At 33.7% G+C, this 20,667-nt stretch overlaps 3 protein-coding genes across 3 annotated transcripts; all 3 read left to right on the top strand.

Moving 5' to 3' along the window:
• Nucleotides 1-1,748: 1,748 nt before the first annotated feature.
• Nucleotides 1,749-4,142, top strand: LOC21389599 (phospholipase A1-IIgamma). The gene is made up of 2 exons (XM_010110134.2): nt 1,749-2,426; nt 3,497-4,142. The coding sequence occupies exons 1-2, from the start codon at nt 1,749-1,751 to the stop codon at nt 4,097-4,099; spliced, it is 1,281 nt and encodes a 426-aa protein (XP_010108436.1). The 3' UTR covers nt 4,100-4,142.
• A 4,923-nt stretch (nt 4,143-9,065) lies between these two features.
• Nucleotides 9,066-10,607, top strand: LOC21389598 (phospholipase A1-IIgamma). The gene is made up of 2 exons (XM_010110133.1): nt 9,066-9,635; nt 9,993-10,607. The coding sequence occupies exons 1-2, from the start codon at nt 9,066-9,068 to the stop codon at nt 10,605-10,607; spliced, it is 1,185 nt and encodes a 394-aa protein (XP_010108435.1).
• Nucleotides 10,608-18,962: 8,355 nt separating this feature from the next.
• On the top strand, nt 18,963-20,266 carry LOC21389597 (adenylate-forming reductase 03009). The gene is given in 4 exon segments (XM_024173496.1): nt 18,963-19,402; nt 19,487-19,865; nt 19,867-19,993; nt 20,058-20,266. Coding segments are annotated over 4 exon segments (1,155 nt in total).
• The last annotated feature ends 401 nt before the right edge of the window (nt 20,267-20,667 follow it).

The following is a 20,667-nucleotide window of genomic DNA, read 5'->3' as shown; positions in this document are numbered from 1 at the left end:
TTGATACACTTTATAATAAAATACAAAAGAAAAAAAAAAGCTTGATGATAAATTTCCTTTAAAAAATAGTAGTTTTTTTTTTTTTTTTTAAAATTTATCTTTTTAGATATAGAAAGCAAAGGTTTATTTGCAAGGAAAAAAAATTGACAAAGATATGTATGGTGCGGTTAGTAATCGTATTTCCCAAAATGAAAAACTCAAAGCTGTACGTATATTGTCACTAAATTAATTGTCACATATTTTTCTTTAAGTCTTGATTCCATCACGCTTGATTGTGAAAAATAAGTAAAAAAAACTTTGACGATACAAAAATTATGAAAAACAATATAGAAAAATCAAAGTTTCTTTTTGAGATATAAAAAGCAAAGCTTTAACCGCAAGAACAAACATACATATGCTGCGGTCCGTAATCGTATCCCCTGAAAGGGGAAAAAAAAGTTATTCCAGATCATAAACCTACAGAGAAAAAGGAACAGCGTAGATAGCAAGAATGCAGAGTAAACAATAAAATTTATCTCCAAATTTTACAGGAGAATTGGTTGGTAGGAAAACAAAAATGATATTGTCACAGTTCTAATAAATCAGTAATATAATGTTTAAAGTACATGCGGTTTTAAGAGGATACTTTATATGAAAATCTATTATGATCAGTCACAAAATAAGCCTTTGAATTAGGATATGAGAACTCCCAGCTCAACCTTGTTTAGTTTGGAGAAACCAACTAGTTTAATTTGTTAATTTTGAAGACAAACACGAGATTCCAATTTCCAAACATTTGCCTTAAAATTGTCATGTTCCACTAAAAAAAAGAAGAAATCATACCTTCGAAGCCAAGAATAGCAAACGTAATAGTTATGATGTCAGAATTAGCTGAAGGTGTGTACTGAGCCTGCCGACAATGTTAGGATATATATATATATATATATATATATATTATAGCTGCACTACAACAAATAAGCCCTTGAAAAAGCACACGTTGCGTCAAATTTTAGAAACTTGAAAGCAATACAAAAGTTCGTTGCTTGAAAGCATTGAAATGGACGAATTAAGCTTCAAACTTCATATTATATACCAAATTGCTATTTCATGCTTTGATTAGGATTGGCATCGCAAGCTGGTTAAATTTCGCAGGCACAAGGTGTGGAGAGAACCGCTTAGAGAAGTTATTTAGTGACCCCGTTTTGTATTTTCTTTGAGCACATGGCTAGCAAATAATTGATTATAATATTAGTGTTTAATACCGAGTGCTAATGGTTTATGTGTAGGAATACGACTCTAAGTCCAACAAAATGGATCATGTAATATACATGTCCCTATATTTTAATCTAACTGTGCTGTCATCAACTTAATAATTAATTAATTAACTAATTTAATTACTGGGTCAAGATAATGAACTTTTTCGTTTACATTATCTTTTTCTACTAAATGAGCTAAATATAAAAAGCTGACCAAAACAATATAAATTAAGTTGAAGCCGTAAAGAGTTCCAAATAAGTTGGGCGTTCTTAGCCTGGTGAAGTTAAGAGAATATTTAATTACTTGCATTCGTCTATTAACTTTTGCGAAACAATTTTTTAAAAGGAAAAAAAAAAAGAAGAAGAAAAGAAACAAAATCTAAAACCACTTTATAGACGTCTCAACTAGCATTCCAAAAAAGAATGTTTGCTGTGAATCAATATTTCCAAGAAAGAAGGTAATACTAATAGATAGGTCCAAATACAGTTACGTTAATTATTTATACCGAAATTATGCATTCCAAAAGTTTGCAAGCGGTGTATATAAAGGGTTTCATAGAACTCATCCTCACAAAGTGCTTTGGCGTGAAGAAGAAGAAGAGGAATATGGGCAGCATAGCCGAGAAATGGAAGTACCTGAGCGGGGAAAAGAATTGGGAAGGCCTGTTGGATCCTCTCAACATCGATCTCCGGAGGTACATAATCCACAACGGAGAAATGGCGCAGGCGACATACGACGCCTTCAACGGCGAGAAGGCGTCGAAATACGCGGGAAGCAGCCGCTACGGGAGGAAGGACTTGTTTGCCAAGGTTAGCCTAGAGAATGGAAACCCTTTCAAGTACTCGGTGACCAAGTTCTTGTACGCGACTTCGCAAGTGGATGTCCCGGACGCGTTTATCGTCAAGTCTTTATCGAGAGAGGCTTGGAGCAAGGAATCGAATTGGATGGGGTATGTCGCGGTGGCGACGGACGAAGGGAAGGCTGAGTTGGGAAGGAGAGACATTGTCATTGCTTGGAGAGGAACTGTACGGACGTTGGAATGGATCAATGATTTTGAGTTCAGATTGGTTTCGGCTTCCAAGATTCTTGGTGATAAGGCTGGTGATCCCAAGGTGCATCAAGGGTGGTACTCCATCTATACATCGGAGGATCAGCGTTCTCGTTTCAATAAAACCAGTGCAAGACAACAGGTAATAGTTTCTGTAATATACATACATATATATATATATATATGTCTGTTAATTGTAAATAAATATTACTCTCTGAACAGTAATTAGATTTGGAGTACAGTTTTTTTCCTTAATTAAATCATTTTCAATGAAACATCCATAGAGACAAAACATATAAAAGGAGTATACAAGTGAGACAAAAAAGCAGGTAAAGAATGTGACTTGTACGTGATAGCTAGAAATTTGATTAGTTCCTGTATAGGCAAAAGGAATAAAGGGTCGTTTTCTACCCTTTTTAATTTGCCATCTCCCACTTCATGACTACTTGATTTCTTCCTCTGAAGACCATAATCATTATCCAAAGAATCCAACACGATTATGATATTTTAATATTCATGATTTTGAACAAATTAATTGAAGATGGGCTTGAGACAATAACGCGCATGCTTCTCCATAGAGATTGCTTTTGGTGATTTTCACAGAGGTTTCGCAAGAAGTGAAGGCCAACTTCATGAACTTATTGTTTCATGCATGTTCTTGCCGTTTTTTTTTTCTTCTTCCTGAAATCATGTTCTTGGAGTTAACCACAGTCTATTCATGTCCTTAAAGTAGTTTAAATCTGTTGCAAGCGAGTTATTTTATTTTATTTTTTTAATAATTGGTAAGAGATCGAGAACAATAAAACATCAGGGTTACTAGCGCATGTTGCAAGTTATTATAAGTTAGAGTTATTCACTGCACTGTAAAAGTAAAAATGATTGCTACATAGGCAATTTACTAATTAAAAAAGATATTCAGACGTATATATTTGATAAGAGAATATTAGTTGCATAAAGTTGTATACAAAAAATTCTGTTGGCCACACGACAAAACGTAGCGTGTCAGGTATCTTTGCACAAAGTTTGGATTGCTTTTTTTTTTTTTTTTTTTTTTTTTTCTCCCTTTGTGATCAGCCAAAACATAATTTCCGACCAATTATGTCTAGTTACAAACAAGCTATATTGTATTGGAAAGTCACGTTTTTAAGGTCTAATAAGTTTATAGTCCATCAACTTTTCAGTAATTATTTTTGGTCATGGGATTTACTGCAGGTCCTAAGCGAGATCGAGAGACTAGTTGAACAATATAAAGATGAGGAAATCAGCATAACAATCACAGGCCACAGCTTGGGAGCGGCAATCGCAACCCTGAACGCAGTCGACATAGTCAGCAACCGATACAACAAGCCCAAACACCATCCACACAAACCTTGTCCAGTCACGGCCATCATATTCGCCAGCCCTAGAGTTGGAGACTCCGATTTCCGCAACCTCTTCTCTTCGTACAAAGATCTCCGAGCTCTACGCGTGCGTAATGCCCTAGATATCGTCCCAAACTATCCGATCATAGAGTACTCGGACGTCGGAGAAGAGTTGAAAATCGACACCAGCAAATCCAGTTACCTCAAGAGCCCTGGAAACATTTCGAGTTGGCACAACTTGGAGGGTTATCTGCATGGACTTGCGGGGACACAGGGATCGAAAGGCGGGTTCAAGTTGGAAGTTCACCGGGACATCGCTTTGGTGAACAAAACCATGGATGGTTTGAAGGACGAGTATCTTGTGCCGGAGTCTTGGCGGTGTGAGAAGAACAAGGGAATGGTTCAACTGGAAGATGGTTCTTGGAAGCTGATCGATCATGAGGAGGATAATTGATTTTGTTATATATATATATATATATATATATGCTTAATTACTATCCCGGTTGACTTTACTGCTCTGAACTTGTCTGTTGTAGAATTTGGTTTGGGTTTGATTTGCTGGCTAGATAGATCAGCGGGTTGAAATCTAATAATAGTATTAATAATGTGCTAAATATACTTTGGGCATGTTTACTTTACATGATCAAAGGAAAAGAGAAACTGAAGAGTGATTCTCTTAACTATTATTAGATGTGTTTACTTACAAAATTAATAATAAAGATTTAATGGGCACCACATTAATATCGGAAATGAGGAAAGAGAATGTCAATCTTTATGCTACCCTATTGATTTCTTGTCAAAGGAAATAAATGCTAAATTTACTTATCTACTCTTAATGAGTTATTATATAGTCAATGGTTAGTTAATTGTGTAAAAAAACATTCTAGTAATTACATTCATAACATTGTTATTTCTAATTTTAGTAAACATAAGAAAGAAAATGAGTTTGTTTCTCATTACATCATAGTCAAGTAAACACTTAAAAAAAGAATAAATGACTCTTAATCTATTATTTTACTTTTTTTTTACAATCCTATTACTTTTTTCATTAAATTTCTTTACGGTTTGGTAAACGCGCCCTTAATATATTGTGCATGCATCTAAACATCGTACTTGAAAAACTCTAATGAAGGTAGGTGTTGAAGGACGTTGAGTTAGATCAAATTCAATTTATCTTACTTCACTAATCGTGGTAGTATAACATCCGAGTGGTTTTCTAGCTGGAGCCGAAAAAAAATACTACATAAAAGAGGTGTATGGTACGCAATATTTTCAGGAATCAAATTAATTGTACAGTGATAGGGTTAATATATAATATTAATATATCAATATATTATATTATATAGATGGTGAGAAAGTTAACTAGCATCAAGGTTAATTGGCACATGCCAAATAGGTTATCACCCACCAGAGAACTTGTATTATATGATTTTACAAGAATTTGTATTATTTGACAAGCAAATAGTCCAAAATGGCGAGACACAACAAGAAATCAGCTTTAAGTCGTCGCTAAACGAAAAAGTCGTTACCATATATCTTTAGTGACGATTTTTTGCCACGACTGCACTCGTCGTTTTAGAATGGTAGCTGTAGAATATTAGACAAGCTCGTTGCTATTTGTCGTCTCTATATGTTTTTGACAAAAGTTGAAATGTCGTCGTGGATCGTGGGTACAGCAACGACAATAAATGGTCGCTATACATACAAAAGTCATTGCTATATGTGTTCTGTCGTACGACCTATTTCATTCTTTTGAGCAACTATTTATTGTAAGGATTGGTCACTATATTTTTCTTTCTTTTTTTTAAAAATATATATAATGTAAATATATGTAAAACGTCAACAAAGCCAAACTGTCAACATGATCTAAAATGTCAATAATAGAAGTAATATCCAAAATGTCAACATGATATTAGTCTGCTAACAAACCATCCAAAAAGACAGATATTTATACAAAGTCTTAGAAGTTTAAAAGTTCTGAAATAAGGGTAAACAATAGCAAACACACTACTCTGAAGGAATTGTGTCACCAAAAGGAGGTTGATACTGTGGGAACATACACTTCACGAAGTTCTTAAGACTTATCAATCTCCATTTGTCGACGTGCATCTAAAGTTCTTAAGATTATCGATCTCCAATTGCTGGTTCCGGATGGTCTCAAGCATTTGTTCCTCAGTTTCATTAGAGAAAAAACCATTCTCTGTTCTACTCCTTCTCGGACCCCCTCTAGGTACTTGGCCCGCTCCCCATACGTATATCCCGATCGAGTGCCGCGGACATTGTTCATTATATCTTTCTCGCTCATTTGTGTGACCTGCGTAGAAGTATTTCCCTCTGCTGCATCATTTGTTTGGCCAATCTGTGCTTGCAATTCTATCATCTTGTACTGCCATTTGAAAATGAATACGTAAAAAGGAAAACAAAGCTAATGAATCATAAAGTATAAAGAAATAGAAGGACACAAATAACTTGCACACATAGTTCTCCTCTGGTTTTGTCCCAGTCCAACCCTTAGTCTTGTGATGGTACATATCATGATAGAGCTCAATTAGTCCACTAGAATTATCAAGCTTCTTTGCTTTTCGGTGCAAATATATATATATATATATGTACACATATATATAATGTCAGAGCTTCTGATAGTGTGTTATCAACAAGAATTCATTAATATAATTAGAAGCAAGTACTATTGAGAAAAAGTTATGTGGTTGGCAAATATGAAGGACAGTCTTTTCTGGATTGATCTGAAGTACCCACATGGAAACCAACATGATAATATGAAATACCTTGTCAAACAAGTGAGATGCAAAGGATTTAGTTTCCTGAATACTTGGTTCCTTCTTATTTGCACGATTCTTAGTGTTGGTTACTGATTTTCTCTACGAAGTTCAAGAGAAATTGTTAAGTAACCTATATATTATTTACATAATAAATCACTGATTATTTACATAAATTACCTTGTACTCTTCAGTTGATCAATAATCACATAACCAATCCCAATCTGCCTGCAATAGGACCTGTTTGTGCCTGTATTTTTTGGCTTCCTCTGGATCAGTTTCTCCTCCTTTTTCTATGAAATATTTATGCATCCGACACCTCCAACCTTTCCACTGTTTGTTTAGCTGACGGTCAATGGAATCTAATATGCATGCTCCTTTTACCTTGTTACGCTCATTCCATTTTAAACTTATCCTGCAACAACAATTAGCAAAATTGGAATATTTAACTTCGAAAGAATATATGTGAGGACGAATTTCATGGTTCTAGTAAGTTACCTTAAGTCTAGCAACCATTGCCATTTTTTTTGGTTTTGGAATATCTCTCTAAACCTTGTATTAAAGTGGGGTCATGTGATGTGAAATCCATCCCAACTCGGCAGTCCGCATTTTACCAACTTCCAATCCCTTTATATGTACCAGGACAAAAGTCTGGAACCATTTTTCCAGACGAACTAACAATTTTATCATGCAACTAGTTTCTCCTCGCGCACGTCTTGTTGCTATAATAATTGGAATATATATATATATATATATATATATATATATGATTAGCAAGTTATGACTATAAAACAGAGTATAAAAGTTATATACAATGAATTATAATTACCTGTAGAGTTGACATCATGTGTGCAGGAGTAGAATGGCTAGCCATGTTATCTCTTATTTACATGGTATAAGTATATATGCATTTCATATGATAATATACTTACATGGTTGCTAAACCATCCTGCAAATTGGGAGACTTGTAATTTTTGCAATTGTGTTTGTGTGTGAGATCCTGATTTCCTCAACTCTTCCATGTGTAAACTACAAGTAAAAATTGGACAATAAATATTGTTCAAATATTTCAAGTGAAAAAAAGGAAAAAAAAACGTTTTTCAATAAATATTAACTTTTTTCATCCAGCAATTTATATAAAATTTAGAAGGAAAAAATGACTGAAAAAAGGAAAAAAACGCTTGAGGAAATACGATCTAACAGTCGAGTTTTTAAAAGGAAAAACTTAAAAAAAGGACTTGAGAATCAAAACTATTTTCAGTGAGTATCTCTGGCTGCTGCTGCTGCTTCTTCTTCTTCTTCTTCTTTTCTCTGGAGAATCAGATTTTTTTATTTATTTTCATTTGAAAGAAAAGATAAGGTATAGTGTGTATATAAGGGTATTTACGGAATTATGTGAGCTTTTAATATTACAAATAAAATAATTTTAAATTTTAAATTTTTTGAGGTGCCTTAATAAAATCTTAGCGTGTCAATAAAATTTCCCAAATATTAAATGACATATATAACGTCTTACTGAAATTATGATATAGGTTTTAAAATCTTCAAAAGAGTTTTTTTTTTCCCCTCTAAACTTGCATTTACGAGCATATTAGATTAATCAAGAGGCGGGTGCGGGATCTTTCAAAGTTCTAATGGTTTGAGATCCAAACTTCTAGCCGACAAAAAAAAAAGGTTTGAAATATAATAGAAAATATATACCTAATCACAAAAATCAAGTAGCAAAAGTATTTATTTATTTTTTTAAATTATTTTTCATACTAAAAAATATAAGATTCTTTTTATTCCAATAACATCATGTCATATCAATTAAAATAAAAAGAATTATATTGCTGCCGCTAAGAGAGGCTAACTCAATTAAAATATTTGTTACATCAACAAAAATAAAAAAAATAAATTTAATTTCCAGTCTGGTAAAGTGTCTCTATTCTTTAAGGCCTCGTTCATTTCACTAATTTGAGTTTTTGTTACAGTAAAAAGCTCTTAGAAACAGTCATATCTAATTTTTTTATTACAGTAAAAAGCTCTCACATAAAATCACATCTCAACTCAAATTAAAAACTCGAATCAGTGAACTAAACTGACCCTAAAACTTTTATTAACTTAATTTTCCACATAGTTATTATAGCCGTATAAACTAGTTTTAGAATATCATAGCGGACATGATTATGTACAATATTTTAGAAGCTAATTATTATCAATTAGATATTTCTTTTATGCTAGCTAGTACACACTCATAGTGATCATCTGGTTTGAAAATGGGAAAAGAACTATTTTGTACTAATTATTTCGATAACGAAATTTGGGAAAGAAGTGTATTACTTTATGATATTTAGGTAAGAATGAAACATATGATTGGATTTGACAACGAATCTTTATTATTATCTGTAGATACGACATATTTGACTACTACTCACAATCGGAAAAAAAAAATAAAAATCGTTAATTATGACAGGTCCACATTGTGGACACAAGTTGTGAGACCCCAATAAATTAAATTTTATGTTGCAATAAAAGCATTGTTAATGACCAGGGGTTGACGTTGTTGATGATGAGCACTCTATAAAAAAGCGTCCGAAGAAAGAAGTTTTCAATCGCAATATAAACAATATTTTGGCTATTGAGGAATATCAATATACTAAAATGGGTAGCATAGCAGAAAAATGGAAGGTTTTTAGTGGTGAGAATGACTGGAAGGGCCTATTAGACCATCCTCTGGACAATGATTTCCGCCGTTACATAATTCACTACGGCGAAAGGAACGAAGCTCTCGGCGACGCCTTCATCGCGGAGGAGAAATCGAAGAACTACGGGCGATCCCGTTACGCGAAGAGGGATTTCTTCTCCAAGGTGGGGTTAGAGAAAGGGAATCCATACAAATACGAGGTCACCAACTTCATTTATGCGGCGTTAGAGCTCAAGCCGCCGAGCTTGACTGCTACATGGAAGGTTATCAAGCAGTCGAACTTGATGGCCTATGTTGCTGTGGCCACAGACGACGGCAAGGCGGCATTAGGGAGGAGGGACATTCTGGTTAGCTGGAGAGGTACCATGTTAGACCCTGAATGGATTAAGGATTTAGATTTCGCCTCAGTTTCAGCGTCCAAGATACTTGGAACGGCCAATGATCCCAAAGTACACAATGGTTGGTATTCCTTGTACACTGGGACAAATCCTGACTCCCCTCTCACTTCCATTAGTGCCAGAGATCAGGTACGACAAACATGTTCTTTTTAAGGAAAAATAAATATAAGTTGCGCACATTTTTATCTTAATCTAAAGAATATAAAAATCTTAATAAATATTACAGCACATGATTTTAAAAAGGTTGACATTTAAAGATTGTTTAAACACAAGTTCTTAAGTATCCAATTTTCACACCATTTATCTAATAATCTATTTATCTAAAATTTGATATGTAAGCGTGTGATTGGTTAAAAATTAGTGAAGGTCAGGACAATAATCCTCAGGAACAAAACATATATATTGCACAAATCTTTTATGACAGTAGGATCCCAGCTAGTTTTACATGAGGACTAATATCATTTTTCAATCTAAAACACATCACAGATTATAAATGAGATCAAAAAACAAGTGGCTGCATACAAGGACGAGGATTTGAGCATAACTTTTGTTGGCCACAGCATGGGAGCTGCAATAGTAACACTGAATGCAACAGACATTGTTTTCAATGGATTTAACAAGCTCCCAGATAAGCCAGACAAGGCCATTCCCGTCACAGCCTTTTGCATTGCCTGTCCTCGGATCGGAGATGAAGGGTTTTCGAAGGTATTCACGGGGCTGATCGGTTCCAATCTTCATGTCCTGCGCATCAATAATTACCTGGACATTGTCCCCAAGTATCCACCTGGTTATTATTTGTATTCTGACGTAGGACAAGAATTGGTCGTTGACTCTCTCGAATCGCCATATTTGAAGAAGGCTTTGTTGACTTTGCATTCTTTGGAGGTTCACTTGCACACAGTTGCGGGGTACCAAGGACCTGATAAGGAATTTGATTTAAAGGCCATTGCTCGCGATAAAGTATTCTTGAACAAATATGGTGATTATTTGGATGATGAATATCGTGTAGTTGCAGAGTGGTGGACCGAAAAGAACAAGTCAATGATTCAAAATGATGATGGCACTTGGGAGTTGAAGGATAGTGAGGAAGAGATTAATTAAATAATCTCCCATCAATTAGTAATAAGTTAGCAATAATTGCTAACCATGTCAAGAATAAATTCGGTTGTCTAATGTACTTGAACTTTGTCTAATTTACTGCAGACTAATTGTTGTGTAAAAGAATATTAGTTGTGATAATTATAGACACTATGGTTCTAGATCCTTTAGGTTGCGTTGGTATGAGGATTTTAGAACCGGAACCATGATTATAGTTTAAATCTTTGTTTGATTGTAAAAAGTAAAAAATGGTTCTTGAAAATCAGTGTTTCGTTTTGATGATTCTGATTCAAGGTTTGAATGCTGATGTGATGTTTTAAACCAGAACCACCAAAAAAAATGAAACCACCTCCCCCCTTGATTTTGAATGGTTCAAACTTCTGGTAATGATTCCGGTTCTAAAACAATGGTTTCGACCCAAAGTTTAAATCATAAATTATGGTTCTAATTTTAAAACTAGAACCACCTTGATTTGAATCCTCATACCAAATGTAACATTAAAGAACACGTAGAAAGTTAAAAATAAAGAGGGAATTATAAAGGATGATAGAAGCAAATAGGAACTGGCAAAGGCATTGGGTGATTAAAGAATGAGTAGTTAACTAGTCGTGATCGAGTTGAATCAACGAATAAACGAAAGAAATAACTAATAAGTTTATATAAAAGGGACGGCAAATACCAATATATATATATTCTTAATTAGCTGATACTTCTTAGCTAGCCATATTTTTTATATATGTAAATCTTAAGTCTGTTTTAAAATTTGAATAATCCAAAATCAGTTCGGCTGTCGCATACACAAAATTAAGTACATCAACTACATTTTCTTATTTTCTGAACATCGACTATATATATGATTTCTTTTTAATATTCAAAGTTTGTAAGATAACCCTCTATTGATGACCCCGGTTGTAAGAATCTACTAGTAATTATAACTAAAAATTGACCACATAATTGCCACGTATATGGTAGTAACAAAAAATAATTAGTGCTCGCGCCTCCAATTCAACAATCACGTGGATGATGACGAGTTTAAATCCCCACCACAAGTTGAAAAGAAAAAAAATATATTATTTAGATTAAAAAAATAATATAAGATTTCAAGAAGAAAAAAAGAAAAGAAAAATGATCAGGAAGCAAAAAATAAAATAAAAAAGAAAGAAAGAAAGAAAATAAAGCTAAAGAAAAAAAAAGTAAGCAAAAGTAAATGATGAGAGAAGATAAGGATCAAAGTTTAAAATACTTTTGCCACTTTCATAATTGTATATAAATGATGAGAGAAGACAATTAATATCAAAGTAAGTAAGGACATACCACGTGGACACCTCTTAACTACGAGTTCTCAATCAAACCCTCTATAATAATCTTGTTCCATGCATCTAATTTGTCCTTTTGCCTTGTATTTTTTCCCTTTTTCCTACTGTAGCTAGTTTTATTGAATTAATTGAGGTTTTATTTTCTTAATCTCTATTTTGAGTTGTAACTAATATAGGTTTTTAACCTTTTTCGTATAATTTTATATATCTGAAGTGGGAGCTTGATGTGGAATACGCGTTCTATTACGGGTGAAAAGGTGATAATCGGAATTACAAAAAACTTATTTGATGTTAGTTGCTCTGATCTTTTCATTTATTAAAAAAAAAAAGTTTGTTGAAAAGTTTGCTCGAGGTGATAATTGGAATGCATAAAAAAACTTATTTGATATTAGTTTGCTCTCTTCTCATTGATTAAAAAAAAAGTTTGTTGAAAAGTTTGCTCTTGATTCTCTTTCCTAAATGGGGGCATGACTGCGGAAGGTGGATGAATCTTTTCGATGTTGTCCATCTACTTGCATGCAAAAGCAATAAAATAAAAAAACAATTAGACGTTGCAATAAAGAATTTGATAATTTTGTTTATTTTGGGTAGTACATAAGTAGAAACTAAACCAGATTTCTCAATTAACTGCCTAACAACATACAAAAGTATATGTTAATAATAATTATTATATACAGTATCCAAATCAGTTCTTTGGCATTGCAAAGCAACTAGGAGTTCCAGAATTTTTAAACAGTTGATTTCTAATTAAACTAGTTATTTGGAACCTTTCGCACTTCATACTGGGGAATCTTATTTCGGTACAGTATGCGTGGATGTGCCCAACAATATATATATATATATATATATATATATATAGGTCGTAGAGTCAGACTAGCGTTACTTGTGTCGTGCAGTTTTTTTTACATCATTAGTGAACCGCTAATTATTTGTGACATATCTAATCATGTAATAACATCATTAGTATACCATCGTACGTGATTAGTGTAATAATACATCATTATATCTCTGTTTATATCGCTTGTTTGTATCTACGTAGCGGATATTTGAGCAAGTTAATGCATAGCATTATGAACAATGATGTATAGGACGCAACTGTACTTGCGAGAATACAGCTAGCAGGTTAGTACGATGGGTGCGCTAAAGAAGCTAACTGAACGACCTAGCATAAAAAGTCAACTTAATTTGAATGTCATGAAATTCGTTAATGACGTGGTTTTGCACTAGGAATTTACTAATTGTTATTATCATTTTCAACTTGCTTTTACGATTAATTGGACTACAAATGATGCATGTCTTGATCAGTACTACATTATTTTTTTTCGGCTATGAGAAAAGTCCAAGTAAGGGGCGACCAAAGTTGACCTATTCTTTTTGAGTGTTAACAAAGGAGTTCCTCAGACGTTAATTGGAATATTTGCTGAAGATCCTATATATACTTGGGCATTACGTACCAGCGATGAGAAGCGCATTACCCTAAACACATTTAGGGTACGTTTGGTTGGAGGATTTAAATTATAATTTGAATTATGGTTCATGGTTCGCTACAGTATTTTCTCTCATAAAAAATACACGTAAATTAAAAATAATTCTAATCACATGATTCTAATCCATGAACCAAACGTCGCATTAATGTGTTAATGGTAAGAATACGTAGGGGCATGGTCTCAGACGAACTAAAATATGTATTAAATAAATAGGTAGAAATCTTTACATTTAAAAGCTTTAAAGATGATCATCTAACACTCGAATCTTTAATCACAGACCCACTACGATAGACTATTACCGATAGGCCACCACATAATAATGTTTAGTACTGGAGGAAGCTTCCCAAGGTGTCCTAAGCATGGAATGTAATTTATAAGGGACCTATTGGTCTTTTCTCTCCCAAAGGTTAAGTGGAGTTTATTATGGCATTCAGACTATGATAAACGCACCAAGTGGTGCCAAAATTGTGCGTGGGCTTATATGTCCATGGAAATGAACAATATTTTTAATATTGTTGTTGTTGTTGTTTTAGTTGTTATTGCTATTATTGTCGTTATATCGTTATTATTTTGAACCACAGTGACATTATACATTAATAAAGTTCAGCAAGAAATTAAAATCTCTTCCCTTAATTAATGTATGACATTATGTGTACTTTATATCAAGGGAAAGCTGCTAGGTCTTGGGATATTATTATCAGCTGGCTATTGAAAAAGCCTAAGATCATTGAACTGGCGATATCTCTAAATTATAGAATGCGATTCTCTACGTGGGCAAGTAGTACTCCTTCAAGACATATTCATCTGTTGTTCCTTGGCACCTTCAATATAGATGGCTTCGGGCTCTCCATATTTCTCTGATTCATTTGATTGTTATATCACATAAAATTTCTGAGAAGCCAATGGTGTTGGGGATAAGTTTTCTTCTTCTGCCTTCTCGAGAGATTGGATGCACTGGTACGTAGTCTTCGGCTCCAAATTAATTTCCTCATTCCTTTGGTTAATTGGAATCAAACTGCGCTACAAGAAATTACACTTTCAGTGACTAAAACTAGTTAGTCGCCAAATATATTTTTCACTGACTAAACTTTAGTCGTGGAATTATTTAGTCAAGAGCTATATTATTTTCGGAACTAAAATCATCAGTAACCAATTATTTAGTCGCCGAAAGATACATTTAGTGACTAAATGCGTTTTTAGTTGCAAAAACCTATGGCGCCAAATATTAAAAATGGAGGGAAGACCAAATTTTTGTGACTAAAATAACCTAGTCATTGAAAATAATATTTAGCGACCAAAAGTTGGTCACTAAAGGTTTAAAATGTATTTTGCGACTAAACTATTAGTCATTGAACAACATAAAATCTTACAATTTCAGTGATTGAAGCACTTTTAGTCATTAAATCTATCTTTTAGTGACTAAGATTTAGTCTCAGAAACAAATAAGTAAAAAATTTTATTTTGGTATCAAAATTAATAAACAACTAAGATCGTTTTTTTAACGAAATATAGTTTTTTTATATAATCAATTAAACAATTAACCAACTAAGATAAATACCCATATATATAAGCTTAAAAAAATAAAGTAAAAATGTTGCTCTAATTATATAATATAAATAATCCAAAGGCTTTAATGTTAATAAATAGGATATAATTAAATTATTAAAACTTAATCTCTTTCTAAGCGGTTTCTTATTCTCTATGCAACCCTTAAATAGTTATATTTTTAAAACAAGAAACAAAGAGGATATCAAAGAATGATCATCTCACAAAATGAGTCTTTTATAGATAGCACTCCTAAAATAATATTAAGATTAAAAGTTTAACACACACACAGTTATTACCTGACACTTTATCATCTTCTTTACACGCTCTCTAGCTAACACCATTTACAATTATTATCTAACGTTTTATTTTTTTTCTTTCGTTCTTTTTTTTTTGTTAGCAAGGATAGGTTCATATTAACCCGACCACTTAACAAGCCCACTCACCAAAAAATACAGCGAAATAACCCAGCTCATTATCCCCCAAGTCATAACTAACCTCTATAACTGACTCATATCTATATATTTATATATATATATATATATTCATTTATATATATTTATATTTTTAAGTCACCCTAATGTTGACCCACATCCGTCCACATCCGTCCACATTTGTAAATATTTATTTTTTGAAGTCAAATTAGTAAATTAGCAGTAAAGAAGTAAGTAATTGATTGTGATGTGGGTAATATAACGAAAAGAGGAGATTTTCATGGGTTTCCGCTGATTTTGCGGCAAGGAATTATTATTATAATATTTTTTTTAGTAAAACAAATTATTATAGTTTTAAGGAAGAGGCTGAGATACAAAAAAAAAAAAAGAAAAAGAAAAAAAGAGGAATAAAAGAATAAATTTTTTTGGATAAGTAGGAATTAGTTGGAACCTTTTGAATAATTATTAATTCTAAATTTAATTACGATTATATATATATATATATCAACATTATATACATACTATAAGGTGACTTCGGCTGTTGCCGAAGTCACCACAAATTTGGCAACCATAGGTTGACGAGTCTTATTAATTTATATATATATATATATATATTATAAAGAGAGAGAGAGGAAGGGGAAAAAAAAGAGATTTCCTATTAGGTTTTGACGTAGGAAATCTCATATCTATATATATGCCTTAAGTATTAGGTTTTGATCTCATATCTGTATATATGCCAAAAGTATTGGCATAAGTCTCATTCTACTCTCTCTCTCTCCCTTCTCTTTATACTTGATTTTGCCCTATCACTAACGCTTAAATAATTTCTAAGAAAGACTCTAACGCTCTCCAATTTTGAAGTTGGTATTCTGTCTCTCACTCTCCTCTCTTTAATGCCGCTTTAGAAGAATTCTTTTTAAGAATTTTATTTTGCTAGCTATCATGTTTGTTTAGGGAATTCAAAAGGAATTCAAGATATGAATTTTATGTTTTATTGATAGAGAATTTTCATGATATGTGAATTTTTTTTTTTTTAGATTGTACTAGAGAAGAATTCTAGGGTTTGGCTTGACATATAATTCTCATGATATGACATGAATGAGTTTCTAATGAATTTGAATTCTAAGAATATTTAATTCCATGATTTTAGTATTGTTTTAAAATTTTAGGGTTTTATGAATTACTTATTATTTAATAATGAATTTTGATTTGAGGTCTCTAAAATTTGTGAATCATGTGATCTCTGAGTTTCAGAAAGTGTTGAGGGTTGATATAATTTTATTTCACTGTGATTTTTGGGTATTTCTTGTATTTATATGTTGCAACTATCTGCTAATTTTTACGGAATTTTTATACATATATTTTTATTGTTATGGATTTTTATCGGTAACTGCTCAGTGTTTCACACGTGCTGACAAATTTTAAGACACGTTTTGTAAAATCCGTTTTAAACGTTAAAAGTGAGTATTTTAATTTATAAAAATTCATGCCTATACTATTATTATATGTTAATTTTATGCTCTAAAAGTTTTAGCCAGAAAGTGTTTATGTAAATTGAATTATAATTCAACGTCTCAATGATATAAATATTAATTTTCAACGTTATTAAATTTATGATGTCCCGCTAGGAGTTATTATGTTCATTATAATTGCTCTCATGGACTGATGGCGTTAGACTTAACTTCTTATGGTTGAATTTGTTATAAGCAGTTAACGCTTTCAATCATGGACAAGAAATGGATGTGGAACAATAATAAGTTATCACAAGAATATACTGATGGCGTCAAGAACTTCATTGCAATTGCTCGCAATCACTTGAACGACGACAATAAGACTCGCTGCCCCTGCATCGAATGTGTAAACTTCTTCTTTCATGATATAACAACAATTGAACGACATCTATGGTTTTACGGTTTCTCTAGACATTATACGAACTGGATATATCATGGAGAGGCTGACGTCAATCTAAAATCTAACAATCAAGAAGAGGGTGTTTCAAACATGAGAGACGATAATGAAGGTTCTGATAGTGACGATATGATACCAGCACTTGAAGATGCAACTGGAGAAATTTCCCAAATGAATAATCAAAATGAGACAACTTTTAGCGACTAAAAGGTTAGTCATTATATGTCTAATAATTGATTTAACAACAACTAATAATTAGTTGCCAATCAGGTTTCACATAGTCACAAAAAATAATTTGGTCTCTTTGGAACACAAATTTTTGGTGTTCGTAAAATTTTCTTGCGACCAACTAAAAGATTTTTGCAACTAAAATTTTAGTCGTTGAATGCATGAATATTTAGTGACTATAAAATTTTAGTCGCAAAAAACTTTCTATGACCGACTTTTAGCGACCAAGTAGCGACTATATTTTTTTAGTTACGGAAGGTTTTATGCGACTAAATTTGGACTTCCTATGACTGAAAAAATAGTTGTTAAAAGTCAAATTTCTTGTAGTGTGCGCTTCTTTTTACCGTTTTAGTATGTGAGTTTTGCTACAGTGCAAATTTTTAGTTTTGATGGATTCATTGTTTTCCTAGATCATGCACTACTTTTCCTTTCTTTTCATATATATATATATATATTTTTATTTTTTTTTTCATTTTATTTTTCTAGATCGAGTTGGGGTAGATCCTTTAGGATTATTTCTTTTCTGTTCTAATGTTTTTCTTTCATGTAGTCGAGTGGTTGAAATTTTCATTTATTTCAGATTTTTTCGTGTAATCTTTTTCTTCTTTATTAATAATAGCTGAGGGAAAAGTTTAGTGAGAGATAGGACGCTTACTAAAATGTTTCGATATTAATTGTTCTCACGTATCATATATATTTATATATATATATATATCATTATATATAATAACTACACGAACGGTTCAGAGACATGGAAATTATCATCAATAAACTAGTTCCTTTTAAGTTAAAAATGTATCAACCAAGCTAGTTACAGCACCTCTTAGTTTAGATATCATTGACATGAATAAGAAATTAGTAGCATAACATTAGCAAGAAGATTATTTTATACAACTAATAAAACAATTGGGGATAAATGAAGCAATGCAAATAAGACGGATTATTAAGTGATGTTTGGTATATGGGTTTTGCTACAGTGCAAATTTATGATTTCGGTTCTGTTTTTTCTTATAAAAAATTTAAATTTCAAAAGTCATAATCAAAATTTCTGATTTGAATCCATATACCAAACATGTCCAAAATAACAAGAAAGCACTATATACAACGCGGTTTTTTCCGTATGTATATCCAAGATTTATATACCCAAGTTGTGTCTTGAGCAAAATATACACACACACACACATATATATATATATTATACCCAAGTTGTGAGCATAACATGCAATCAACACACTGAGAAAAATTAAATAAGCTTTTAATTCCATGGTTGTGTTACTGCAGTTATTTGCCAACTCTAAGCTATAAGCAAAACGACAAGAAATAGATTGACTTATCCAAATGTATATAAAATATCCTATTCCGAGTCTCTGACCGAATCAAACAAGATGGTTAAATACACAGTCAACTCTACGTGCCTATAAAACTCATCCACGCTTCTGCATGAAAAACACAGAGTCCAGGCTCGCTATCATACTGCTCGATCAAGGGCTGTTCACGGTCTACAAGCGACTGTTTGTGGTTTGCTTCGCTCGGAACATTACGTGTTTGGTTCTAGCAGCCACAGGCCAGTTCCCTTAGGCCAGGAACAGAGCAGCCCTGTTCTCCATCGCAAACATTTTCGCTTTGACGCTATGTCGAAGCGAGGCCTTTTTGCGGGTTGTCTTCTGGCTCGCCGTCAACCTCTTAGGCTGGTCATGGATTCCTCTTTTTGTCAAGACTGCTACAACATCTCTTCTCCAGAGTCTTGGCGGCGGTTGCGGCGTTTCTTCTATTGCGTGGTTAATTTACGCCTTGGTTCTGGCTCTTAAAGACAAGGATAACACTTCCTCTGCAATTATAGCCCTGGCCTCGGTCATTCTCGGCCTTCTTTGCCTCTCTTCTTTTGCCGCATTCCCACTCGTCCGCCATCTCCACCACAACATCTTCGAAAGGACTCACCGGTTTGCCGGTTGGATGGCGCCAGGACTCCTCTGGGCCTCTATCAATCTCACAAGATCATACTTCTCAAACTCCAACACTTACACCAGGGATCTCAAATCAAGGCTTGCAAAACAAAAAGAATTCTGGTTCACAATTGCCATTACCATGCTAATTATCATCCCATGGCTAACAGTTAGACGCGCGCCGGTTAAAGTCTCTGCTCCTTCGGGCCATGCCTTGATTATCAAGTTCAAAGGAGGAGTGAAGGCTGGAATACTTGACAGAATTAGCCCGTCCCCGTTCTCCGAATGGCACGCGTTTGGATTCATCTCCGACGGGAAGGAAGAGCACATGATGTTGGCAGGAGCCGTGGGGGACTTCACTAAATCGCTGGTTACGAACCCGCCGAGCCATTTGTGGGTTTCGGCAAGTGCATTTCTCAGGATTGCCTTATCTAGTGAACATGCACAAGAGAGTTTTGTTGGTGGCTACCGGGTCAGGAATCTGCGTGTTCCTCTCGTTTCTGTTACAGCGGAGTTCGGCGAAGGTATGTCTACTTTGGGTTGGTAAAGGAATTGAACAGAACTTTGGGAAGGAGATAAAAGAGATGGTAAGTGGACTGTGGATATCCCAAAGACAAGGTTATAGTTCATGACACGGCCCTGTTGGGAAGGCCTAATGTGTCGCAGATGAGCGTGGAAGCTGCGAGAGCGTGGGGAGCAGAAGTGGTGATCGTGACGAGCAATCCTCAAGGCAGCAGGGACGTGGTTAATGCATGCACGGCTGCTGGAATTGCAGCGTTTGGCCCCATATGGGACTCTTAAGAGAGTTACACTACGGTTTTGTGATGTTATATTTACACTTTTCATGTTTCTTTTGTCTAAGAATTTTTGGAGTTGAAGGTTTGGAAAAAGGCATATTTTTTCAAGTTTGTTATTTAAATTTGAACTCGTAAAATCTCCAACGTGGAGTTATTGTTACAAAAATACCTGTAACTATCCCAATACAGCTAGCTAACTAAATTTTGTTGACCTTAAAAAAAAAATCATGCGAATTGTACTCATCCCTCTTAATCCTCTCACCTCATGGAAGGAGCCAACTTATATACATACCGTTTCCGTACATATTGACGTAATGTTCAGGGTAAAATAGCATTGAATCAAAATCATAACAGTTATGGATAATGAGAGATTTGGAGTTGTATATCATGGAACACATCTTTCGG

This window comes from Morus notabilis, unplaced genomic scaffold (assembly GCF_000414095.1).
Source record: "Morus notabilis unplaced genomic scaffold, ASM41409v2 Scaffold183, whole genome shotgun sequence".
Lineage (NCBI taxonomy): Eukaryota > Viridiplantae > Streptophyta > Magnoliopsida > Rosales > Moraceae > Morus > Morus notabilis.
The sequence above is the reverse complement of the archived record's forward strand: the minus strand, read 5'-3'. Positions and strand labels throughout refer to the sequence as shown.